The sequence below is a fragment of the Chiloscyllium plagiosum genome, unplaced genomic scaffold, assembly GCF_037043375.1.
Source record: "Chiloscyllium plagiosum isolate Xiang-an unplaced genomic scaffold, Cpla_swu_hap1 HiC_scaffold_20, whole genome shotgun sequence".
Classification (NCBI taxonomy): domain Eukaryota; kingdom Metazoa; phylum Chordata; class Chondrichthyes; order Orectolobiformes; family Hemiscylliidae; genus Chiloscyllium; species Chiloscyllium plagiosum.
In genome coordinates, this window is record NW_028270158.1 from 16,389,088 (window position 1) to 16,416,895 (window position 27,808).

Below are 27,808 nucleotides of genomic sequence, written 5' to 3' on the forward strand. Positions count from 1 at the left end.
AGCTTCACTTTAATTTTTGGTTCACAGTTTTATTGCTGCAAATGCATGTAACATGAGGAGAAGGTTGCTTGGTTGACATTCAAGCATAATTCAGTCAGATAAAGGAAAGCTTGTTCATTTTTCAAACTGGTGTAGGAAAGCAATTACTTGATGACCAACCAATGGTGGGATCTTGGGAGGGAGTGGCATTCGAGGTAGGGTGTACAAATTTCAAGGCCCCTAAATCAGCCTCCGGACTGCCTGGTAAAGGGCGACATAGAGAATCTCACAGCACTATTCAAAGATGCCTTTATTGGTCAGTGCATCGAGTTTAGGAGTTGGGAGGTCATATTGTGGCTGAAAATACGTTGATTAGGCCACTTCAGGAATATTGCATTTAGTTCTGGTCTCCTTCCTACCTGAAGGATGTTGTGCAACTTGAAAGGGTTCAGAAAAGATTTACAAGGAAATTGGAGGGTTTGAGCTATAGGGAGAGACTGAATAGGCTGGGGCTGTTTTCCCTGGAGCGTCAGAGGCTGAAGGGTGGCCTTACAGAGGTTTATAAAATCATAAGGAGCACAAATAAGGTGAATAGCAAAGGTCTTTTCCCCAGGATAGGGGAATCCAAAATTAGAGGACATAGGTTTAAGGTGAGAGGGGAAACATTTAAAGGGACCCAAAGGGCAACTTTTTCACGCAGAGGGTGGTACGAGTATGGAATGGGCTGCCAGGGGAAATGGTGGAGGTAAAAACAATGACTGCAGATGCTGGAAACCAGATTCTGGATCAGTGGTGCTGGAAGAGCACAGCAATTCAGGCAGCATCCGAGGACAGGCAAAATCGACGTTTCGGGCAAAAACCCTTCATCAGGAATAAAGGCAGAGAGCCTGAAGCGTGGAGAGATAAGCTAGAGGAGGGTGGGGATGGGGAGAGAGTAGCATAGAGTACACTAGGTCAGTGGGGAAGGAGATGAAGGTGATAGGTCAGGGAGGAGAGGGTGGAGTGGATAGGTGGAAAAGGAGCTGGGCAGGTCGGACAAGTCCGGATAAGTCAGGGGATCGAGTTGCTGGAGGTTGCCTCGATCCCCTGACTTGTCCGGACTTGTCCGACCTGCCCAGCTCCTTTTCCACCTATCCACTCCACCCTCTCCTCCCTGACCTATCACCTTCATCTCCTTCCCCACTGACTTATTGTACTCTATGCTACTCTCTCCCCATCCCCACCCTCCTCTAGCTTATCTCTCCATGCTTCAGGCTCTCTGCCTTTATTCCTGATGAAGGGCTTTTGCCCGAAACGTCGATTTTGCCTGTCCTCGGATGCTGCCTGAATTGCTGTGCTCTTCCAACACCACTGATCCAGAACAGGGGAAATGGTGGAGGCTGGTACAATTACAATATTTAAAAGGAATCTGGATGGGTAAATGAATAGGAAGGGTTTAGAGGGATATGGGCCAAATGCTGGCAAATGGGACTAGATTAGGTTAGGAAATCTGTTTGGCATGGATGAGTTAGACTGAAGAGTCCGTTTCCGTGCTGTACATCTCTATGACTCTGTAAGAGCATAACCTCCCTTAAGTGTCTTGTCCAAGGTTCACTCTGCAAGCAACACCACCAAAACAGTCTATCTGGTCATCCATTCATTTCGAGCTGGGATCTTGTGTGGAAAATGTCTGTCTGCTCACAACAATGATTGCGTTTTGGAACTTTGTGAAGAGATGATAAAAATGTAATCATTTGCTTACTTGCACAACCACAGAATCAAAACAAGCGACAGATGGAGAAAGTGAGCGCTGCAGATGCTGGAGATCAGAATCAAAGCAGGTGGTGCTGGAAAAGCACAGCAGGTCAGGCAACATCCGAAGAGCAGGAGAGTCGACTGTTTAGAGCATCCTGATGAAGAGCTTATGCTTGAAACATCAACAACATTTCTCCTGCTGCTCAGATGCTGCCTGACTGGCTGTGTTTTTCCAACGTCATCCTTTTTGAATGGACAGCAGGAGCCTATCACATCAGGTTCTGGGAGACCAACCACTGGGAGCGAATGGCTGGACCAGTTTGCTGCCTCCAAGTGCATCTTAACAAGAAGAGGTTCTTGTTTTAAATGAGATGCAGTTTATTCCAGGATAGCAATAGGCACAAGTTACAGCTTCTGGTGTGTAATCGCATGGTTTCGCAGTCTAAAACACCAGATGCCTCCAACATTAACTCCTTCAGAACAACTACAACAGATTTATTCATGTCGATGACAGCTGAAAATTAGCCATCCGGTCTAATCTAATCTCACTTTCCAACTGTATCTAGGAAGGCATTTCAGGTGTACACCCAGCAATGTCTTCAATGTCATGATGGTTCCTTCCTTGTTATATTAGGAAATGCTTCTGAAGGCATTAACATACATGGTACATTGGCTCTATCCGTCTGATCGATATCACACACAGTCAGTAAATGGAGACATGCAGTGCTAACTTTCGGAAGGAGCAGATAAGAGTCATAGAGATGTACAGCATGTAAACAGACTCTTCGGTTCAACCTGTCCATGCCGACCAGATATCCCAACCCTATCTAGTCCCACCTGCCAGCACCCAGCCCATATCCCTCCAAACCCTTCCAAATGCCCCTTAAATGTTGCAATTGTACCAGCCTCCACCACTTCTTCTGGCAGCTCATTCCATACACGTACCACCCTCTGCATGAAAATGTTGCCCCTTAGGTCTCTTATATCTGTCACCTCTCACCTTAAACCTATGCCCTCTAGTTCTGGACTCCCATCCACTTTGTCTATTTACCCTATCCATGCCTCTCATGATCTTGTAAACCTCTAGAAGGTCACCCCTCAGCTTCTGACATTCCAGGGAAAACAGCCACAGCCTGTTCAGCCTCTCCCTGTAGCTCAAATCCTCCAACCCTGGCAATCTGCTTGTAAATCTTTTCTGAACCCTTTCAAGTTTCACAACATCCTTCCGATAGAAAGGAGATCAGAATTGCACACAATATTCCAACACTGGCCTAACCAATGTCCTGTACAGTCGCAACATGACCTCCCAACTCCTGTACTCAATACTCTGACCAATAAAGGAAAGCATACCAAACGCCTTCTTCACTATCCTATCCACCTCTGACTCCACTTTCAAGGAGCTATGAACCTACACTCCAAGGTCTCTTTGTTCAGCAACACTCCCTAGGACCTTACCATTAAGTGTATAAATCCTGCTAAGATTTGCTTTCCCAAAATTCAGCACCTCGCATTTATCTAAATTAAACTTCATCTGCCCCTTCTCAGCCCATTGGCCCATCTGATCAAGATCCAGTTGTAATCTGATGTAGCCTTCTTCACTGTCCACAACACCTCCAATTTTGGCATCATCTGCAAACTTACTAACTATACCTCTTAAGCTCAAATCCAAATCATTTATATAAATGACGCAAAGTAGTGGACCCAGCACCGATCCTTGTGGCACTCCACTGGTCACAGGCCTCCAGTCTGAAAAACAACTCTCCACCACCCTCTGTCTTCTACCTTTGAGCCTGTTCTGTATCCAAATGGCTAGTTCTCCCTGTATTCCATGAGATCTAACCTTCCTAACCAGTCACCCATGAGGAACCTTCTTGAACGCCTTACTGAAGTCCATATAGATCACATCTACTGCTCTGCCCTCATCAATCCTCTTTGTTACTTCTTCAGAAAACTCAATCAAGCTTGTGAGACATGATTTCCCACGCACAAAGCCATGTTGACTATCCCTAATCAGTCCTTGCCTTTCCAAATACATTTACATCATGTCCCTCAGGATTCCCTCCAACAACTTGCCCACCAGCAACATCAGGCTCACTGGTTTATAGTTCCCTGGCTTGTCCTTACCACCTTTCTTAAATAGTGGCACCATGTTAGCCAACCTCCAGTCTTCTGGCACCTCACCTGTGATTATCGATGATACAAATATCTCAGCAAGAGGCCTAGCAATCACTTCCTTAGTTTCCCACAGAGTTCTAGGGTGGACCTCATAGAGTCATAAAGATGTACAGCATAGAAACAGACCCTTCGGTCCAACCCGTCCATACCGACCAGATATCCCAACCCAATCTACTCCCATCTGCCAGCACCCGGCCCACATCCCTCCAAACCCTTCCTATTCATATACCCATCCAAATGCCTCATAAATGTTGCAATTGTACCAGCCTCCATCACTTCCTCTGGCAGCTCATTCCATACCCATACCACCCTCTGTGTGAAAAAGTTGCCCCTTAGGTCTCTTTTATATCTTTCTCCTCTCACCCTAAACTTATGCCCTCTAGTTCTGGACTCCCCACCCCAGGGAAAAGACTTTGCCTATTTATCCTATCCATGCCCTTCATAATTTTGTAAACCTCTATAAGGTCACCCCTCAGCCTCCGATGCTCCGGGAAAAACAGCCCCAGCCTGTTCAACCTCTCCCTGTAGCTCAAATCCTCCAACCCTGGCAACATTCTTGTAGATCTTTTCTGTACCCTTTCAAGTTTCACAACATCTTTCTGATAGGATGGAGAGCATAATTGCACACAATATTCCAACAGTGGCCTAACCAATGTCCTGAACAGCCACAACGTGACCTCCCAACTCCTGTACTCAATACTCTGACCAATAAAGGAAAGCATACCAAACACCTTCTTCACTATCCTATCTACCTGCGACTCCACTTTCAAGGAGCTAGGAACCTGCACTCCAAGGTCTCTTTGTTCAGCAACACTCCCTACGACCTTACCATTAAATGTATAAGTCCTGCTAAGATTTGCTTTCCCAAAATGCAGCACCTCGCATTTATCTGAATTAAACTCCATCTGCCACTTCTCAGCCCATTGGCCCATCTGGTCAAGATCCTGTTGTAATCTGAGGTAACCCTCTTCGCTGTCCACTACACCTCCAATTTTGGTGTCATCTGCAAACTTACCATTTGTACCTCTTATGCTTGCATCCAAATCATTTATGTAAATGACAAAAAGTAGAGGGCCCAGCACCAATCCTTGTGGCACTCACTGGTCACAGGCCTCCAGTCTGAAAAACAACCCTCCACCACCACCCTCTGTGTTCTACCTTTGAGCTAGTTCTGTATCCAAATGGCTAGTTCTCCCTGTATTCCATGAGATCCAACCTTGCTAATCAGTCTCCATGGGGAACCTGATCAGGTCCTGGGGATTTATCCAACACTTGCTCCTCTGTAATATGGACATTTTGCAAGATGTCACAATCTATTTCCCTACATTCTATATCTTCCATGTCCTTTTCCACAGTAAACACTGATGCAAAATTCTCATTTAGTATCTCCCCCACCTTCTGCGGCTCTACACAAAGGCCACCTTGTTGATCTTTGAGGGGCCCTATTCTCACCCTAGTTACCCTTTTATCCTTAATGTATTTGTAAAATTCCTTTGGATTCCCCTTAATTCTATTTGCCAAAGCTATGTCATGTTCGCTTATTGCCTTCCTGAGTTCCCTCTTAAGTATACTCCTACTGCATTTATACTCTTCTAAGGATTCACTCAATCCATCCTGTCAATGCCTGACACATGCTTCCTCCTTTTGTCGTCCAGCATTCCCTATACCTACGAGCCTTTCCTTTCACCCTAACAGGAAAATGCTTTCTCTGGATTCTCGTTATCTCATTTCTGAAGGCTTCCCATTTTCCAGCCGTCCCTTTACCCGCGAAGATCTGTACCCAATCAGCTTTTGAAACTTTTTATCTGTACCAACATCCTGATAATTTTACCTGAAGTAATGTAATTGTACTTCTTGCAATTGTACTCATGCAGAAGCCCTTCCTGTTATCAAAGAGCCTTCTCCGTCAAATTCCACGGTGCTATATACTTTACCTCTCAACACTTAATATAAACCAAAGGCAAAGGATGATTGGTGGCATTGACTTAGTTCAAAAAATCTTACCCTGTACTGTATACTGGTAGAGGTGACAAATACCACAAGGAGTGGGTCACCTGGGAAAATACCACCAGTTCCAGATTTCTAACATACTTTGGGCTCTGTCTATTCAGAGGCAGAACAGTGGGATTGTAGTTATTGGCTTCCTTTATTGGTCAGAGTATTGTGTTATTGGCTGAACAGGGGCTTTTTTTCTTCCTTGTTGCTGATAAGTGCGTTGTGGTGGAGCCACAATCTCCACTCAAAACCTTGCAAGCTCCAAACATAAAACGCAGGGGGCTCTGGGCAAACAACAACACCCCCTTGTAGCTGAGCTGTCAGCAAGATGCACCCAGTGCACCAGTTCAAGAACAGTGAGTTCATCCAGTGTCCTGGTCAATGTTTATCCCTCAACCTCAATAATGTAAAAACAAAGATTATCTGATCATTATTACATTGCTGTTTGTAAAAGCTTGCTGTGCACAAGTTGGTTGCCATGTTTCATACAATAGTGACTATATTCCAACGGTACTTATGGACAGTTTGCGACACTAAAATCATGGAAAGTGATATAGAACAATTTGCATGTCCTTTCTTTATCCATAATACCCAACAAGGGATTATTTTGGATTTTGATAGACTATTAAATGCTATATATTGAAAGCCTAGTTAGTGTGCCTATATGAGTGTTCAGCACCATCACAGGATCACTTTGATAATTAAAGAGGAATGCATTACTCTATGTTGCAAAATTCTCTTCCCGCTGCAGTGATGATAAGCTAATCACGCCAAAATGCTGATCTCTCTTGTCCTTTCACGTTAAGGTTAAGAGAACATTACAAGGTCAACGAGATCAAAGACTTGGCATATCCGGTTATCAGTTTGTCAGAAGTATGGTGATAAAGCAAACCAGCCAAATACTACTTGGTAAAACTATGTGAAGTACTTCCATGGAAACTAGTGCGGAATGAGAATGGCTCACAATGCTGCAGGCATTTAGAGGTGGAACAACGTAGAACTCATGGTGACTGGTGTTATTATCAAATGATCTATTGCTGGAAATAAATAATGGAGTGTCCAGAAGAATCAAAGATTAATGAGACTACAGCTTCCACTCTGAGTGGAGTCCAGTAGTTGACACGGTCAGAAACAACATTCCGGTACATTCCATGAGTGGATATTCTGACCGACTGTTATATATGGGTCTAAAATGATGAATAATTGATTGATGTGGCAAGCTGTGAAAACTGAAAGAACTGCGGAACTCAGAAAGAACTCAGAAAGAAAAACAGAAGTTGCTGGAAAAGCTCAGCAGGTCTGGCAATATCTGTGGAGAGAAATCAGAGTTAGTCAGAGTTAACTGAGGAAGTTCTGAGGAAGGTCCCGAAACATTAACTCTGATTTCTCTCCACGGATGCTGCCGGACCTGCTGAGCTTCTCCAGCAACTTCTGTTTTTGTTACTACCTAAATGTGACATTGTTGTAGTGACTTGAGCTCAGTAAAGAAGGATTTTTTTTGTCGGAGACAGACCACAGTGCTTCTAACAATCCGTGTGGATTAGGTGACAGTCATAGAACCTGTAGTTGCTTGCAGAAGTGAATGAAGTTGCCACAAAATGAGCAATCTTAGGTACAAGTACCTAGGCACAGGATCATAAGAACAAAGGAGAAAGTAAGAACAAAGTTAAAAGCTGAACATTGCAATAATTATTGTTATAATTAAAACATATGAAATAAGGTTAAAAGTCACACATTGCAGACCTTCTTAGTTTTAAGTCAAGAATAAAGAAATAAAGCTGCAAGTTCAAACATTACCTCCTTAAGTGCTTAGCCACGGTGGGACTGCACATCAGGGAATCACCTTGAGACGGGAAGTCAATGCTAAGGCCATGCTGGGCCAAGAGACCATCAGGTACGGCCAAAATGACCACTATGCCCGGTTATGAGGATTAGGCAGGAGAAAGCACAAAGGAAGCTGGTCATTTTGGAGAACTTGTGTAGACATGATGGGCTGAATGGCCACCTTCCACACTGGAAAAGTTCCACCATTTTATTGAATGCCACAATTGACTGCAGCGGTTCAGGAAGGCAGCTCACCACCACTGTCTTGAGGGCAACTAGGAACGGGTAATAAATGCTGGTCAGCCAGTGACGCCCACATTCCATGTGCGAATTAATAAAATCTTAATTTGTTTCCTTCACATTGGTCTCATGCCTTGATTTTCACTCATGAGCTAAATGATCAGGGAACTCAAATTTAGAGACGGTAAGGGCTGCAGATGCTGGAAACCAAAGTCAATAGATATGAAGCTGGAGAAGCACAGAGGGTCAGAGAGCATCCGAGGAGCAGGAAAGTCAACGTCCTGAAGAACGGTTTCAGCTCGAAACGTTGACTTTTCTGCTTCTTGTCTGACCTGCCGTGCTTTTCCAGCTTCACATCTATTGAATTCAACTTTACGTTCCTTTTATTATTGGTTAAGGACTTCTAATTCCAACAATGAAGCGGTTGGATATCACTGAAACCAGGGGCGTGAAGGGGTTAAAAAGCTGTCTAGCCAATAGGAGCTGCTCATCAATTCTGTAGATTGACTCATCCATCTGGGTTTGTAATGCTTTGGGAATGTGTTGGATAATTCAGATCCTCAGTAAATTATAGCCTGTTGCTTGACATTCCTATCGTGTCATGTTAGCGGTGGACCTGACCTCTCATCTGAACCTATGAACTTCTGCATCTGTTGCAACCATTCACAAATCAGCTGTCAGCCCATTTTGTGATCAATGTACCATCTTACTGGGGGCACATGTGGAAGGGGCTTGTACAAGGTGGATTTAAGGGGACGGTATTGTCGCCCATCTGTTAATCCAGAATCTCAGGCTAATAAACCTGGGTTCAAATCCCACCACAGCAGATGGTGAAATTTGAATTCAATAAAAATCCGGAACTAATGCTGACCATGAACCCATTGCTGATTGTTAGACAAACCCATCTGGTTCACTAATTCCCTTCAGGGAAGCAAACGGCCATCCTTACCTCGTCTGGGTTACATGTGACTCCAGAACCACAGCAATGTGGTTGACTCTTAACTGCCCCCTGGACAATAAATGCTGGCCTAGCCAGCGATGTCCTCATCTTGTGAATGATTAGAACAAAATAAAAACTCCAGATGTAGTTCCAAACCACTCAGCCGAGAAAGGTTCTGAATTTGTGTTGCAGATAAACAGAAACACTAATTACATTGGTTTTGTTCCCTCACCGATTACTGACTCAGTTAGCCTGTGGCAGATTGTGCTACAGTGAAGAAAGCACAGGACTAGTAATCCAAAAGCCCAGACTGATGTTCAGGGGCATAGCTTCAAACCTCACCACTGCAGCTGGTAAAATTTGAATCCAGTGACTAAATCTGGAATTGAAAGCTAGATGCAGTGATGGTGACCCTGAAACACTATCATTGATTGTTGTTAAAAGCCCATCTGGTTCACTAATGCTCTTTAGGGAAGGGAATCTGCCATCCTTACCTGGTCTGGCCAACATGTGATTCCTAACCCACAGCAATGTCGTTGACTCTTAACTGCCTGGCAATACCACTCACTTCCAGGATAATTAGGGATGAGCAACAAATGGTTTTGCCAGTGAAACCCACCTCCCATGCAATCTTTTTTTTTTAAAAAGCCACAGCAATGTTCTGCAGCAATCTGTTCCACAGATTCACCACCCTCAGGCTGAAGAAATTCCTCCTCATCTCAGTTCTAAAGGGACGTCCCTTCACTCTGAGGCTGTGCCCTTGAGTCCTAGTCTCTCCTACTCGTGGAAGCATTTTCTCCATGTCCACACTCTCCTGTCTTCTCATTATTCTCTAAGTTTCAATTGGATCCCTCCCTTAACCTCTAAACTCCATCAAGTACAGACCCAGAGTCCTCAGCTGCTCCTGATGTGGCAAGCCCTTCATTCCCAGCATCACTCTTGTAAACCTCCTCTGGACTCTCTCCTTGCTTAGATATGGGACCTCAAAACTGCTCACAAATGCAGTCTGACCTGATCCTTCTGCTGCCTCAACAGTACATCTCTGCTGTTGCAGTCGAGAGCTTTTAAAATGAATGCTAACTTTTCATTTGCCTTCCCAGCTGCCAACTGAACCTGCAGGTTAACCTTAAGAGAATCCTGAACTCCCAAATCCCTTTATGCATCAGATTTCCGAAGCCTTTCCCCAGTTAGAAAATAGTAGTCGCCTCTATTTTTCCTATCAAAGTAGGAATCCTTCCTCACATTTTCACACACAGCATTGCATCTGCCACCCACTCTCCTAGCCTGTCCACGTCCATTGCAGCCTCCTGGCTTCCTCAGCATGACCCATTCCTCCAACTATCCATCTGCAAACTTAGCAACAAAGCAACTCGGTCCCTACATTCTATGACATTACTATGGTAGGCATTTCTATAGTACCTTTCCAACCTCAGGACATTCCAAAGTAATTTACAACCAATGAAAGTTTTGAAGTGTAGCCGCTGTTGCAATGTGAAAAGCACGACAGCTGATTTGGGCCCAGCATGGTCCCATAAACAACAACATGATACCGGCCAGATTAGTCTGTCCTTTTTCAGTGATGCCAGGAAATATTGACCAGGAAATCTGGAAAGTAATATGTGCTTCTCATTGAAGAGGCATTTGAAAAGGACAATAGTTGGCAATTTCATTGGAGCTGCTCCCATTCACAATTAGTGTGACAGTCTGCAGTAACCGCCATTAACAGGCAGTATGTCAAAATATCAGTGCAGGAGCAAGTCTGACAAAATTCTTGATCAATAGTTCAGTGACATTCATTTCCAAACCCATAGCGATGAGAGAAACTAGCCAAATAAATTTAGTAAAAATTTACATTTAATAAATTTATTATTTAATTGTCTCCTGGAACTCAATGCAGAAAACAATCCCTGGAGGACAAGTCTTTGAGGCGCTATTATGATGCTTCAGGCTGATTTACCAAAGTAGAAACTTCTGGCAGTGTTCTTTTGAAGAGAACAAGGTCAATATTTTAAGTATGATTTTTCATCAGATCTTTTATGATGAGGATAATGAAGGGTCTTTTGCAAAGTATCAATTAATTCTTTTCTCAAGATGATGTGTATCGCCAGCATTTCAGTTGTCGTCACTGGTGGATTTCGTTATTATCTATTTGTCTACACTGGTCTATGTGTGACAGCTAAAAGGTTATGAGGTTGTTGTCTTGGCTGGGGAGCCGATTTAATGACATGAAGGAATGTGTGCACTGCAAGCTGGGCAATTCTCAGCCTCCCCCTCAGTAACCAGATAGCTGCAGTGTCTCGGTCCTTTGGATTAGATCTAATTACCTTCAATGTAACCTTAGTGAGGAATGGGAGGATTCACTGCTGCACAACATAATGTTCTTCCTAGGTTAATGCTGCAGGGTCTTATTAATTACCCACTTCAAGAACTAAACATAGCACGCCAAACTGGGGCATCTTTACACGCAATTGCAGACTCATCTACGTTGAGAAGTAAAGTTAGATGCTCCAGAGGGTATGAATTTCATCCTGCCACTCAAAATGGGTCTATAATAGTTACTGCTTTGACCAATTCCCCAGTACCCAGGCTGTTCTCAATATTGAGAACAGTTTCTCCTGATCCGACTGATCACTGGGCTGTACTATAAGGGGTTAAGTGTGACTGTGATACGGAAAGAGGACACAGAATCACATGATGTGATGAGATGTCACATGATCGTGCTCTCTTGTGACCTTGTGGCAAGATGAAACTGCCATACGATGTTTCTTAACTAAATTTAATGTCTTCCTTAACTCAGCAGACTCCAAGTATTTTTCCACGCACAACAAAAATAGGGACAGTCCTGGGATGGGAAAACTTAAGTTTTGTCGCAGGTTGAGACTTTTCTCCTTGGAGAAGCGAAGGTTGAGAGGAGATTTGATAGGGGTATTCAAAATAACAAGGAATCAGGACAAAAGGCAGAAATCATTTCCATTTGGAGAAGGACCGAGAACCAGATTGCACAGATTTAAATTAATTGTCAAAAGAACAACTGATGATACACGGGAAATCTTTTTAATACAGCAAGGGCTTAGAGTATGAAATGCACTGCCTAAATGTGTGACGGAGATAGGATCTATTGAGTATTCAAAGGAGAGGCGAATTATTAGCCACAGTGGGAAAATGTGACAGACTGTGGGAAAATGGTGAGGCAGCAGCACGTAGTGAATCGCCCTTTCAGAGGAGCAGATATGATGGGCTGAAAGGCCTCCATCTGAGCTATAATCATCCTATGTTCCCATGCAGCACCATCAAGGGGTACTCTGCTCTCTGGCAATCCCATTTTATACATTCCAAACTGCCAGCTGTCGCTCAGAGGGGAATATTCCTGCCTCAGAGTCCAAAGGCCACAACCCAGAGGACAACATCTAGGCTGAACCTCCAGTGCAGCAATGAGGGAGTGCCACACTGTTTGAAGTTCCGTCTTTTGGGTAGGATAATATCCCACCTGCCTGGTACAGATGTAAAAGACTATGCAGGAGAGAGTGGTTCTATTGTCATCAGAGCAGTAAGACAACAAGAAGTAGCAGCAGATGTAAACTCTGCCATTCAATAGGATCATGGCCGATTTCCGCTGTTCCCATAATCCTTGACTCCCTTACAGACCAAAAATTTGTCCAGGTCAACTTGATGCACAAGTTTCAACAGCTGTCTGTGATAAAGCATTCCACAGATTCACAACTCTCTGAGAGAAAATAATTTCCTCCCCACTTCTGTCTTAAATTGGGTGAGCCCTTACACTGAGATTACACCATCTAGACATTCCCACACGAGGAGTCAATCTTTCTGGACTTACTTTATCATGCCACCTAAGAATCTCGTATGTTTCAATAAAATCTCTTTCTTCCAAACTCTAAGGAGCACAGGCCCAGTCTACTTAATCCCTTCTGCGAACAGGAACCTTCAATACCAAGAATCAACCTAATGAATCTTCTCCAGATACCAGGATACCTTTTCTCAGATGAGGAGACCAAAACTGTTCAAAATATTCCAGGTATCTTCTAACTAGTGCCTTGTATTGTTTAGCAAGACATCCCTATTGATAAATACCATTCCTTTGAAATAAAGGCCAACATTCCATTTGCCTTCTGTATTATTGGCCAAAGCTGGATGTTAGCTCCTTGTGATTCTTGGGCAAGTACCCCCAAATCCCTCAGGGCTGCAACATTCTGCAGTTTTCCTCCAATTAAACAATATTCAGCTCCTCCGTTCTTCCTGTTAAAGTGTATAACATCAAGTCTTCCACATTATATTGCATCTGCCATGTTGCCCACTCGCCTAATCGTGTCCATATCTCTCTTTGTGTCATCTTCATCACTTGCCTTCCCCTTATTTTTGTCATTTTGTCAATGTGCTGCTACATTTCCTACCTTTCAGGAGTATTTCATTGGCTATAAAACATCTTGGAACATCCTGCACTTGTGCAAGGCATCGAGCCATCGAGATCTACAGCACAGAAAAAGACCCATTGCATCTGCACCAGTCAAAACCAAAAACTTAACTATTAGAGTCATAGAGTCATACACATGGAAACAGACCCTTCGGTCCAACCAGTCAATGCCGAACATAATCCCAAACTAAACTAGTCCCACCTGCCTGCTCCTGGCCCATATCCCTCCAAACCTTTCCTATTCATATACTTATCCAAGTGTCTTTTACATGTTGCATTGTACTTGCATCCATCACCTCCTCAGGGAATTCATTCCACACACAAAGCACCCTCTGTGTAAAATAATTGCCCCTCATGTCTTTTTTAAATCTCTCACCATAAAAATGTGCCCCTAGTCTTGAAATCCCCCATCCTAGGGAAAAGACAACAACCATTAACTCTGTCTATACTCCTCATTATTTCATAAACCTCTATAAGGTCGCCTCTCAACCTCCTACACGCCAGTGAAAAAAGTTCCAGCCTTTCTTTATTCTACGACCTTTCTTGGTAAGTAGTCATTGGGAATTTTCATGCCAGTAAACACTGTGCCATGGTGATCATACAAAACCATTGGGGATTCTCCCAGACTCCCACAACTGCAATGGTAATCCTGGAGAAATGATATAGAAGTTGCCAGCTGTTCAATGCGTTTTGTTTTGCTCATCCTGCAGGGGCTATGGGTTTAAGGAAGGCGCGGTGGGTTTAGAGGAGATGTGAGGGTGGTGGGAATCTGGAATTCATTGCTTGGGAGAGGTAAAAACCCTCAATACATTCACAAAGTATTTTGATGTGCATTTGTGATGCCAGTACAAACAGGACTGTTATTCAAGTGGTGGAAAATGGGATGAGAATTATCAGGTAGTTGATTGGCACAGACTTGACAAGCTGTAGGACTTTTCTTTCAGTACTGTTGACCCCTATGATGCCAGATCCCATAGAGATGTGGTAATGGATGTTATAGGATCTGTACTAGTAAAGGGAAAAATGTTAGGCAAAAGATTTTCTTTAAGTTGACACTGTCTCTTTGATGGTCAGTTTTTCTTTGTCGGAATTGAATTGGTGGCTCACCTGGATGAAATCCTACTACCAGACTAGGCCGGGCAGCACGTCCTGGCTCCACCATCGTCTCCCAGTACACATGGTACAGCCCCTTCCAGCCGCTCAGATACACCCGCCTCCTGCCAGCGTAGCTCTCCAAGGGAGGCCAGAGAGTTGGCCCTGCCACAACCTCGGGCCCAATCATGACCACCTCGATGCCATCGTTGTGTGGAAACATACGAGTCAACTCATCATAATCCGTACGCCTGGCATTAAGGGTCTCTGTGTGAGAGGCACCAACAATGTGAATGGTGATGGGCCTCTCACAGGGGTCAATGCCAAAACGGTGCAGGGCGAATCCAATCGTAACCGGCCTTGCCAGAAAGTCAGTGGTCACCCGTTTGATGGATGCTCGTAGCTCCTCATCTTCAGGCTGTGGCTTTCCAGCATTTTCCCACAATATCTTCATGTGCTTACAATTCAGAATGGTGCTTAGTTTGCTATCCAGGTCTTCTTGCATTAAGAACCACGCATCCCAACCGTTTACCTCCGACACAGCTTGCGTCCAGTTTAGACTTGGAAAAGGAATGTCACCTGAGTAGTAAATAACATTGAACAATGTGTGATCACCTGGTTTCAACATTTAAAGGCCCCCCTCACCATACAGAAGGGGGTCCCTCAGGGTTTTAACAAATGTTGATAAAGAGGAACCAAAAACGGAAAATGCTGGTGAAACTCAGCAGGTCTGATAGCACCTGGCGGGAGAAAGCAGAGTTAACATCTCGGATTAGAACTGATAGTAGCGAGGAAAATGCGGTATTTTACACTGGAGACACAGTAGAGGGTGAAGGGAGGAGGTTAGTAGATAGGTGGAGACAGAGCTGAGAGAGAGAGAGATATGAAAGGGGTAAGCCGATGAAAGGATTATTGATAGTAGGCCAGGACAGAGGAGCAGCTGAAATAGTGAGAATGGGAGCTGAGAGTAGGGGGTGGGCCATTTCGAATGAGGAACATGAGCAAACAGGTCAAGATGGGACTACTTTTTTCAAAAGGTAAACATGATTTGCTCTCTCGATCTCAGAAATCCATCTTCTCCCAATAGGGCAGGCCACTGATCTCAAACCTATGCTGCTCTGCAGATGTGTGGACTCTCCCTCTCCTCCCCCCCATCCACCCAACACTTTTCAATTATCCAATATCCCTTTTGAAAGTTACTAATAAAATCTGCTTCCAGCACAGTTTCAGGCACTGCAATCTAGCCCAGAGCAACTCACTCACTGTGCTAAAACAAGCATCTCTTTGTCTTCCATCCGGGTTCTAGAATTTGTTCTAGAATTTTCTGAGGCAAGTGGAATAGAAAGTTCTACCTTCTTAAATAATGGAACATAGACAGACATTAAAGCCACAATCACAGACTGATTGATGTGTTGAAAAGGATTAGTGTTGTTGCCAACAATATTCAGACCATGCTGAAACTGAACTCCCAATACCTGTGAACACGAGCCACTCAATCAGTCGATCAGTCGCCGCCCACTTTAATTTCTTGCATAACTTCTTGTGCACTGGCCAGCTTGCTCGTTGACAGTCTGTCCTGCAGTAATAAACATTCTGACATCTGCAATTCCAAACAGGCATCATTGGCAATTTTCCCTTGACTTTGCCCTATTCTAAATTTTCTTGCTCCCACAACAAACTAACCGCTTGGTGCAATACAGGTCGTTTTGTGAATTCGGGATAATGCGATGGATGAATTGGGCACACCATTTCTAAAGTGCGAACTTTTAGAGTGAGTGTTGGCTGTAACACGATTACATCGCCAACACTTTAAGCGCTGTTTCCAAAGCCCGATTTTTCTACAACATGGGGTTGTGCAAGAACACAACCATCGCGTTATAAAAGAACTATCTGTATTACTTCGATAGAACTGATTTCCTCTGCTCTTTTGGAAATTTACTCCATTCCCACTCCTCTGGATCTTTGCAAAGGATTTTCCATTCTCCCGTTCCATTCCCCTTGGTGCTAATTGGTGTGGGCACTTACAGTCTACTGGTGGATGGCAAGACTGTGCCCATTGTCGATGTAGGTGTCTTCTTCCACAAGTAAATGGGTGATGGCTACTTTAAGGAACTGAGTTCATTGTCCAGCTAAAGCAATAAAAATGAATTACAGTAGCATGATGTAAACAGGTCATCATTTCTGGTCTATTTCTGTCTTCCATAGATACTGCCAAACCTGTTAAGATTGCTCACAATTCCTGTTTTAATATTCTGCCATTTTCCTTTTCACATTCGGCATGGTAGGATACACCTACATGACCATCACAGCCTGAGGTGTTACCACCAAACCACCGGGCGTTACCACCAAACCACCGGGCCTTGTGGAATCATTTATATCATTTTCTTGGGATTCCATTCATTAGAATGGGGGGGCTCCCCTCAGAATTTCATGATCTAAATGGTAAAGGATTGTTGTGTTGAGTAAACGCAAAAATTCAGAATCAGTGGTTTTCTTTCAAGTATTTTGTTACGATTCACCTATTACCACTGGGTGAAAGAGAGAGAAGTAAATATCAGTCAGTCCATGTAATATTACTTCAATAGAACTGATTTTTAAATTCATTTACAGGATGGGGGTGTCACTGGCTAGGCCAGCATTTATTGCCCATCCCTAATTGCCCAGAGAGCTGTTAAGAGTCAGCCAAATTGCTATGAATCTGAAGTCATATGTAGGCCAGACCAGGTAAGGATGGCAGATTTCTTTCCCTAAAGGGCATTAGTAAACCAGATAAGTTTTTCCAACAATCGGCAACGGCTTCATGTCATCATGAGACTCTTAATTCCAAACTTTTTTTGTTAAATTCAAATTCCACCATCTACCATGACGGGAATTCAAACCCAGTTTCCCAGAACATTACCTGGGACTCTGGGTTAATTGTCGAGCAATAGGCCATCACCTCCCTCTTCCCCAACCCACTTAGAAGGATATTTCATTTCTAATCCTCTCCTTCCAAAGGATCCTTCAGTTGCTCTAAATTAGCCAACTAGCTGATTCCAATTTCAAGGGCAGTGCCTCTTTCTCAGCGTCTTCCTGAGATTGGAAAGGGACTGATCTTGGGACAGAATCCACAAGTCGGATCCACAGTGGAATAGCCTGAGCCACTCGACAGGATTCATCTCTCACTAATTTGCTGTCACCTACCTTTTGCAGCGTCGCAGAACCCTGGGATCTGCCAGAGCTTCCGGAAGCTTCTTGCACTCTGCGCAGAATTTAAATGTGTCCTCCATCTTCTGAAACATCTCCCGGTAAGTACGGATTCCAAAATCCGATGCATATTTCCTTCCCTCCAACGCAGCTCTGTACCGACAGCATGTCAATAACATTTAAAAATCGAAACTTCCCACCATCCATTTCACAAAAGCAATCCAAAAACCAAATCCAGGAATTGTAAATACTTGGTTTTCCACAAAATAATTTTCAATTTTAATTGGAGAGCAAATAAAACGTTGTCATTTTTTATACAGAGTTCCTGTTACCAACATTGACTAGAATAGCAAAGCTGAAATCGCTAAATGTGAAACACGATCATCAAAACTAAATTATAATCTATATCAGCACTTGTTGGATAAACACCAGCTGGAACACCAGGCAATCTCCCTTACCCACTTTCAAATCATATTGTGGAATGTTTTACCCTCAACTGAGAGGGCAGGTGATGGCAAGGCCCAGAATTTATTATCTATCCCTAATTACCCTTGAGAAGGTTGTGGTGAGCCACTCACTTGAACTGCTGCAGTTGTGTGGTGTAGTACACATGTAGTGCTATTCGGGAGGGAGTTCCAGGATTTTAACCCAGCAATAGTGAAGAAGCAGTGATACATTTCCAAGTCAGGATGGTTTCTGGCTCGAAGGGGAACTTGCAGATGGTGGTGTTCCCATGTATCTGCTGCCCTTGTTCTTCACAATAGATGTGGTTCCAGTTTCGGAAGGTGGTGTTGAAGGAATCTTAGCTAGTGGAAAGTGCAATCTGTATTTCCCGAATGGGAGGAGACCTGAAAAGTGGGTTATCCCAGGGCACACTCTTAACTTTCCTAGTAACAAAGTCAATAGGTTAAGTAAGACTTTAACAATTCAAATATGAAACTAATCTATCATGGTTCTACAGTTCAATTTTTGAATTGATCTGTGTTTGATCATGTTAGTCTGTTGACTGATCTATGTTCACTGTACTTGATTGATTCATGTAAAGTGTAGCTTCCAGAGAAAGACAGGAGAGCCAGAGCAGTGTCCAGTTATTTAGAAATCCTGTGATTGCTGAGCTTTTTTAAAGCACTATAAATTAACTTGCTGTAGGCTTAGAACAAATATTCTATATGTTCAGAGGTAAATCAGATACTCAAAATCTAAAAGAAATCAGTGAATAAACTACAATAATTGAAGTGCCATATTAAGATAGAAACCGGAATTATGTTGAGTAAATTGAAAGTGTATCTGAAACAAATCTACTGTGCTATTTAAAGGGAAAGAACAGCCAAGGGAAAGTTAATGCACATGAGAAAATATTTTATTAAAAACTCAATGTAATATTTTACCAAACATAAAAGTTAAAGGGGGGAATGTTCACCTGTAATCATCATAACTTTCCATATTCAGTTTTGAAAGGATAACTTTGGACAGGCCTGGGACATTGTAATCCATAGCAGCAAACCCAAGTGAATCTGTGTAGACTCCAGCAGCACTCGGAGCATCAGTCACCTTCCTTGAAGATTTTTTGACCTTAGATTGCGACATGGTGCCAAGTCTTAATGAGTCTGGGAGACACACACAGGTTAAAATTAATCGAGTTAAATATATTTCTTTCATTAAACCTTTGGTCACCTGGACTAATGTCTACTTATCTGTCTTTGCATCAAATTTGTACAATTGCTCGTGTGCCTGAGAAGGTTTAATCTCCTTAAAGACACCGCATAAATATTGTCATGAATATGTCTTGGAACTTTGTGTCTTCTTGACTCAGTTCTTAGTGAGCACTGAAAGGAAAAACATCCCCAGTTTCTCACAACATTAGCATTTCCCTCAGAAAAACTGTGCAGTGCTCCCTCAGTATTACACTGGACTATCAGTCTTGATTTTTGCGCTTGGGTCTATAAATCTGGAATTAAAGATGAATTGCATTGTTGAGATTTCCAACTATGATGGTATATTAACATTCGTTCATAAATGTTAAGGCTTGACCATCCTTTGAGATGTCAAGTGTAGCAAGACTAATCCGAAACAACTTAAAACTGCTGATCTGTGAGAAATCTTTAGTAAAGTAACAATTCCCATATGAAATTAGAATCTTTGCAGAGTGAAGGAGGATCATTAAAAGGGATTTAGAATAAATCTTGGATTATCCCAGAGAAAAATAAGCATAATTAACTACTAATGTTACAAATGGACCCTGGGTGAGGATCCATATGGTATGATAATTCTGGATGGGATGTCTCAATTAATGAGGATGACCTGTCTCCCCTTGCTTTCTCAACCCTCTCCCACAGTTGGTTGTTAGTTTAAACAAAAGGATCCTTTATCTTTAACCAAGCCAAATATACTAACATATGAACATGATCCATTTTAACCAGCTTTCGCAAACTAAAGAGTAAATTTATTTGCTACTAAAAGGTAAAAAAAAATAAGATGTCACACACACACACACACACACACACACACACACACGTCTGTAATTAATAGATTGAGGCAAAAGTAGATGCTGGAAACCAGAGTTTAGATCAGAGTGGTGCTGGAAAAGCACAGCAGATCAGGCAGCATCCAAGGAGCAGGAAAATCAACGTTTTGGGCAAAAGCCCTTCATCAGGAATGAAGAAGTTGAGTGATATTGTATATGGGTCTGATACAGAGAACAGACAGAAGTTCCAATAATGATGTCATGTGGATTTGCCAACAGACCGGCCTGGCCTGGATCATGAAGGAGAGAGGCCTTCTAGTCCTCCTCAAATTCTCTGTAGCAATGTCTCTAATATCACTGTAACCTGGACCATGCAACAAGCTACACCTAGTTAACTACAAGGGAGTCTTCTAGTCAGAGCAGAAAGTGGTTTCCACTGCCATGTGACCAAGGCAGCTCTGTAAATCCTCACACTTACAAAGAATGCTTCCTTCCTAAAGCAATTGAGTTGACTTGGCCACACAACACAGTGAGCTGTGTGTGGATTTGATTTGACTGTACAATACGGTGTGATGTGCATGGATTTGATTTGATTGGTTGTACAACGCAGTGAGCAGAGATGTGAGATCCTCAGAAACAATTTCATCAGCTATTCTTGGAGCCAAGTCAGTGACAGGGGAGATTTCAGAACACTACAGAAGAAAACCTTGTGACGATTTGCAACAAGAAAGAGTAGTGATGATCAGTAAAAATATTTCAGACTTTACACCGAACACTTTGCAAGAAGAAAATGAGCAGCTCCCTGGAGAAGGTGAATGAATAATTCCAAAGCTGTAAGGTGGTGATCGTGGGAGTATTCCCAGGTCAGAGTTCAATGGTGGACAAACAGACAACAGAGAGTTCATGTATCTATCTGCAAATCACGAGTGGTCAGAGGAAGCTTTAAATACTCTCGCAATCCAAGCTAAAAGTGAGAAGTTAAAGAATTTCTTCTAACTCTGATCAAACCTCTCAATAATATATTTGCAACAAGTCAGTTGTTTCATTGTCACCAACACAAATACTAGCTTTAAATTTCAGGTTTATGTCACGAACAAAAGTGAAATTCTGCAGCTGGTTTGGTTGGATGTGATAGTGTCTCTGGATTCGATCTCTGGATTACTAGTCCAATAACATTGACTAAAAACAGTAGCAGTGCAGTTAACAAGCTAATGTGAAATGTCGATTTAAAGCTTGTCTGTTAATACTTTGTTCACCACAGCTGTACAAACAAACAGCGACCACCACAGAGGGAAGCCTGACTGGACAGAGACCCCCACCCCAGAGAGAAGCCTGACTGGACAGAGACCCCCACCCCACCCCCCACCACAGGGAGAAGCCTGACTGGACAGAGACCCCCCCACCCCCACCACAGGGAGAAGCCTGACTGGACAGAGACCCCCACCCCACCCCCCACCACAGGGAGAAGCCTGACTGGACAGAGACCCCCCCACCCCCACCACAGGGAGAAGCCTGACTGGACAGAGACCCCCACCCCACCCCCCACCACAGGGAGAAGCCTGACTGGACAGAGACCCCCCAACCCCCACCACAGGGAGAAGCCTGACTGGACAGAGACCCCCCACCCCCCACCACAGGGAGAAGCCTGACTGGACAGAGACCCCCCACCCCCCACCACAGGGAGAAGCCTGACTGGACAGAGACCCCCCACCCCCCACCACAGAGAGAAGCCTGACTGGACAGAGACCCCCCACCCCCCACCACAGGGAGAAGCCTGACTGGGCAGAGACCCCCCACCCCCCACCACAGGGAGAAGCCTGACTGGACAGAGACCCCCCACCCCCCACCACAGAGAGAAGCCTGACTGGACAGAGACCCCCCACCCCCCACCACAGGGAGAAGCCTGACTGGACAGAGACCCCCCACCCCCCACCACAGAGAGAAGCCTGACTGGCCACAGGAGCTAATCCCACAAAGCAAGTACTTCATAAACGTGGAACATACATCAAGAAATGTTCTGAAAAAGTCATATCAGACTGAAAAGATCAATTCTGCTGCTCTCTTCACAGATGCTGCCAAACCTGCTGAGTTTCTCCAGCATGTCCTGTGTTTGTTTCAGATTTCCAGCGTCCAAAGTATTTTGCTTTTATTCGAATACTCTCCATTGTTACGGTATGGGAATTAGCGGGACACAGACAGAAGAGAAGTGCAGCTTGCCTCGTGTCTGTATTCTTACTCTGGTGGGATGTTTGTTATTTCACACATTTATACAACCTTACCTTATCTATCACCTAGCCTCCAAACCTTTGGTTCCTACCCATTCACAAATCATTTACAACTCTGGGGACTGATTTCACTGAGTCAGTGTAGTAACGTGAGCAGAATTTCACCTTGCACAGATGGCAACACTCCATTTTAGGGTCAATGTCCTCACTATGTCCTCTTAGGAAATTGCACATTCCTGACACCTTACAGCACAACCCAGGCAATAATCACTGATACCTTTCAAACAGAACCCCAACTCAAGGAATGTCTCCAGCTATTCCATTTTAAGTAGCATCGGATATCAATTTATAAAAACTCCTCAGCTGTCCTGATACTTAACTGTGAGTGTAATTTGAACCAGTTTTAAATGTATCGAAAGGATTAAGAAAAATATCCATTTATTCCCAGGTGTGCTGTTTGCTTCATTTATCTACTGAGGTAGACGACAGGGCGTGTGATGAATTGTTTCTCTTGTACTTGTGCTGTCAGCCAGCTTTCTGTGAAAATGTTAATTTTTAGGGAACCTACGGTTTGTTTGGATCTTAGGATTTGCTATATTTGACTGCTGCAAAACATTAGTTACATTCAATACCACCTAGCAATACGGGTGGAATATACATTAAGAAAAGTTCTGAAAAAGTCACATCAGACTCAGTAGGTCATACAGGACAACTCAGGGGACACTGAAGAGAAATTTGGCGTTGACAAGCATGAGACTAGAGGCAGTTGTGTGTGTGAGACAGAGAGAGACAGAGAGAGAATAGAAGGAGATTCTTGATGAAGGGCTCTTGCCTGAAACACATCGATTCTCCTGCTCCACGGATGCTGCCTGACCTGCTGTGCTTTTCCAGCACCACACTCTCAACCAAGATTCTATGTTAGGCAGGGCTATCATTAGCTGTACTGCTAAAAGCAACTGAACTACGTGGTTTTTGTTCACTTGGGGCTCAGGGAAGTCTTACAGCAATTAAATAACTGTGTATAACGAGGGCTTAGTGAAGTTCTGGGAGCTGTGGAACATCTGTGTGTGACTAATAGCTTAATGCAGCAGAGAGGTGTGGTTGAAAGGTCAGAAACAATGAGTGCTTGGTGCAGCTGAGCCAGCTTCAAGCTCAGGAGAAACTAAAAGTCCAGGAGCAACATTAGTTGCTTGTGAAAAGCTGGAGTGAAACGTGCCAGTTAATCCTGGAATGGTGTTTCAAAGGATCCAGTGCAGCATCATTTCAGCAAAGGAATATCAACCCCAGATCATGAACAGTAACTGAGGCAGTTTCTAAAGGAGTTTCAAAACCAGATTGTCAAAACTGGATAAGTTTAATTTCATTGTAAAGTTTTAACTAAATTTGGTGCATTTACTATTTGTTATATCCTGTGGGATGTTCAACCTGTTAAGAGAAAGTGGGCACTGCAGATGCTGGAGATCAGAGTCGAAAAATGTGGTGCTGGAAAAGCACAGCCAGTCAGGCAGCATCCGATAAGCAAGAGAGTCATGTTTCGAGAATAAACCCTTCATCAGGACTGATGAGGAGCTCATGTTCAACCTGTTACCTATATTTGCCTCATGGTAATTCAGAATATTAGTATATAGTTCATACCCAACTGCACAGTTTAAAACTTCTTTGTCAATAATCTTTGCACATTTAAGTTTTATTTGTAATAAGCTAAATATTCTTTGGTTGACAAAAGAAAACTAAATTGTTTCTAATAATTGACCAGATAGAAGCTAGAAGTGGCCATGTCACTGCAATCGTTTAAAAGTAAAATGTGTTATGACCAGTGGAGGAGTGAGACTAGGAAAGAATCAGTGTATCTCTCCAAACTTGATCATAACAGACTTCAAGTGTTTCACTGCTAAAGCATTTTGAAGTGTTGTAATGTAGGGAACACACTGCCAATTTATGCTCAGCAAGCTGCCTTAAACAGCAACAAGATAAATAACTTATTTGCCCTTTCCCAACAATGTTAGTCAGGACACTAACAGACAACCCTTTTTTCTTCTGGTTGGCATAGTGCCATGGATGTTTAAACCCGCCTAAGGGGCAGACAACTCAACGTCTCACCTGAAAGATGGCCCTCCAACAGTGAAACGCACCCTCAAAACTGCACAGGAGTGTGGCAGCCTAACTTTTGTGGCCTCAAATCCCCGGCATTGAATCCACAATCTTCTGGTTCAGAGGCTAGAGTTCTACCCCCGAGATACAACTGGTCAAACACAAAGCATTATGAGCTTAGCATTCTGATACTGACCTAAATAACAATTGATGGAAAATCTTTACATGTCAGTCAGATAACACTATTCCAAGCATACTTCGAGATGTTGGATTGCTTTTGATGCTGCTAAATATTTTCCTGATTCAATAATATTTGGCAGGAGCTCCATATGTTTTGTCAACACAGTAAAGTCATGTTGGTGCTGAGGTCTGGAGACTGTTCAAAATTGAGTGATCCCAGATTTGTTACAGAGTAGCGTCTTCCATTCCAGCCCTTTGTTCCTCTGTTGAAGACAGTTGATCCACAGACCCTCTACTGAGAATTTCGGCAGTATTCTACATTGTGTACATTCATTCAGCATGAAGGTGGGATGGCTTGCTTGTGCTGTCATTGTTTAAAAAGGAAGGTCGAGAAATAGACACTCAGCATCTGTGTCTTGGGTTCTCTCTGACAGACCAACATTTAATTATTGAAGCAGCTAATGTGACTCCCTTTTTGCAGATACACACAAAATGTAGCATCCACTCTTTCAGTTGTTTTAAATGCTTTGTTCATTCACATCCAAGGATTTCAGCAAGTGGGATTGAAGGATTGAGGGGACAGTGCGACAGAGGGATTGGGAACTTCAGGAACGGAAGGAGGAAAAAGGGAACATTGGGAATGGAAGGATTGGGAACGTCAGGGAGAGGGAAGGGAACACGGGACTTAAAGGGATTAGGAATGTTAGGGAGTGGGAGGCAGTGGGAATACCAGAGAGTGGAAGGCGTTGAGAATGCCAGGGGGAGGGACGGAGTGGGAATGTCAGGGAGAGGGAGGGATTGAGAACATAGGGGAGTGGGAGGAATTAGGAATGTTGGGGGGGTGGGAGGGATTTGGAACATCAGAGAGTGGGAGGGAGTGGGAATACCGGGGCGAGGGAGGGAGTGAGAATGACAGAGAGAGGGAGGGAGTGGGAATGTTGAGGAGAGGAAAGGATTAGGAGCACTGGGGAGAGAGAGGGGGAGGGAACATGGGGGAGTGGGAGGGATTGAGAACATCAGGGAGAGGGAGGGAGTGGGAATGTCAGGGAGAGGGAGGGAGTGGAAATGTCAAGGAGAGGGAAGGAGTGGGAATGTCAGGGAGAGGGAGGGAGTAGAAATGTCAAGGAGAGGGAGTGGGAATGTCAAGGAGAGGGAGGGAGTGGGAATGTTGAGGAACGGATTGGAGCACTGGGGAGAGGGAGGGAGGGGAAGGGATTAGGAATATTAGGGAGTGGGAGGCAGTGGGAATACCGGAGAGTGGGAGGGGTTGAGAATGCCGGGGGAGGGACGGAGTGGGAATGTCAAGGAGAGGGGGGAGTGGGAATGTTGAGGAAGGAATTGGAGCACTGGGGAGAGGGAGGGAGTGGGAACATGGGGGAAGTGGGAGGGATTGAGAACATCGAGAGGGAGGCAATGAGAATGTCAGGGAGAGGGAGGGAGTGGGAACACCGGGGAGAGAGAGGGAGCAGGAACATTGGGAACAAAATGCTGATGCTGGAAATCTGAAACAAAAACAGTAAAATTCTGCAGAAGCTGAAGAAGGGTCACTGGACCCGAAACTTAACCCTGCTTTCTCTGCACAAAGGCTGCTGACTTTCTCCAGCAGTTTGTGTTTTCCAGTCAGGTTCCTGCTCACCTGTATTGACATTTCTACAAACATACACACCCAAAAAAAGCGGGGTTGCACAAGTTTCCTGCCTGGTCCCGCCGGCTGCCCGAATAAGATGCAGGTTTTTTTTGGAAATTCAGTAAGGCAGATCGCTACATGCTAACGACCTGAGTCCAGAACTGCCCGTGTGTGCATGTGGAAGCTGTCAGCAGTGTATTAACGGGATCAGCACTTCCCTCGGTGTTAAGTCAGGGGGAGGAGCAGAGGCTGCATTCTCAGTCCTGCCACTCAGAGCACCCCTGCGCCAGTAATTAACATTTATAACGAAAATATAATTTACTTATTGACTTAATACGAAAGTACTCTACAGTTCCATATACCAGCGACCGCTGAGGTACACGTCTGAAATAATATTTTTGGCTGTCAACCTATAATGTGGGGCAGATTTCTTTGCCTGCAATATTTTGAAATTGACAAGTAATTTCTGCAAGAAAATGCCTCCGAGTTTATAAATAAAGTGGGTTGCTTGGTGACATGGTTTTCCTATTATCGCTCAGGACAAACAAAACTGAGGATTGAACAACTGAATTCCAAGGTACGAAGTTACTGCTATTTTGGGGAAGTAAATTTCTTGGTCACTATGAGGCAATTGGCTGCAAAGCAGGGAGTGGGGGGGGGGGGGGGGAAGAGAGGTGGTTATTCCTCCGAGAGATTGTAGGAAAATCAATCACTTACCGTTCCCAGTGTCTCAGTCCCTCACTTTGCCCAGCGCTGAGTGGCAATTCCAGATGGAAAGCTCGATCCTTTAGCAAGTGCAGTCTATTCCCAGGTATGTGCCCTCAAAGTACGCCAGGACTCCACCTCGCTTAGTTCCACCAATGCTGGGGCGTGGCAAGGGAATACCCTTCTCCAGCGAGAATCTTTTACAAAATAAAACACGACCCATGCCTGATGTGTTTCTGTACCCTGCCTTAGCGCTGGACTAGAACCTGGTGATGTGTGATTTTTAACTCAGAGTGAGGGGCGATGCATGTAACTTGAACTTTGAAAACCCGCTGTCAAAGTATGTACACATCCCAGAGTTAGTTCATCCCCAGTCATAAAAACAGCAATTAAAAAAATCATGAAGTGGAAATGTACATAAACGAATATTTAATATGCTGTCTTAGTGATATCCAGCACAACCATCAGAGATACACTGGGTACCACCAATCCTATCTTGTTCGCATTACTCTACATTTTTTGTAAATTCACTCCCAGGGTATGGGCCTCACTGGCTAGACCAACATTTATTGTCCATCCCTAATTGCCCAGAGGGCAAAGTAAGAATCAACCACATTGCTGAGAGTGTGGAGTCATATGTAGGCCAGACCAGGTAAAGATGAGAGTTTCCCTCTCTAAAGGACATTAGTGAACCAGATGGGTTTTTCTGACAAGCGACAATGCTCATCATTAGACTCTTAATTTAATTTTTTTATTGAATTCCATTTCCAACATCTGCTGTGGCAGGATTTGAACCCAGGTTGTCGATACCAAGTGGGCAGGGTGCCCCACAGAAGTTGGGCTCAGTCTTAATAGAAGAGGTTTAGTACATATTACCTAATACTGTTACATTACAGCTGAGATACATGACAATGCATGGTAA

General features: G+C 43.8%; 1 protein-coding gene across 2 annotated transcripts in view; it reads right to left on the reverse strand.

Annotated features, from left to right (window-relative positions):
- Positions 1-19,209, reverse strand: part of mss51 (MSS51 mitochondrial translational activator) — a 32,800-nt gene extending 13,591 nt beyond the window's left edge. The window contains exons 1-4 of one of the 2 annotated variants that reach the window (XM_043711038.2): positions 19,015-19,209; positions 17,592-17,747; positions 15,884-15,984; positions 14,424-14,987 (exon numbers count right to left, since the gene is read on the reverse strand). In XM_043711038.2, the coding sequence (XP_043566973.1) occupies positions 14,424-14,987; positions 15,884-15,984; positions 17,592-17,747; positions 19,015-19,181 (988 nt within the window). In that variant the 5' untranslated portion in view covers positions 19,182-19,209. Of the gene's footprint in view, positions 1-14,423; positions 14,988-15,883; positions 16,009-17,591; positions 17,748-19,014 lie in introns of both variants that reach the window. The other variant, XM_043711036.2, reaches the window with a different exon arrangement.
- Between the last annotated feature and the right edge of the window lie 8,599 nt (positions 19,210-27,808).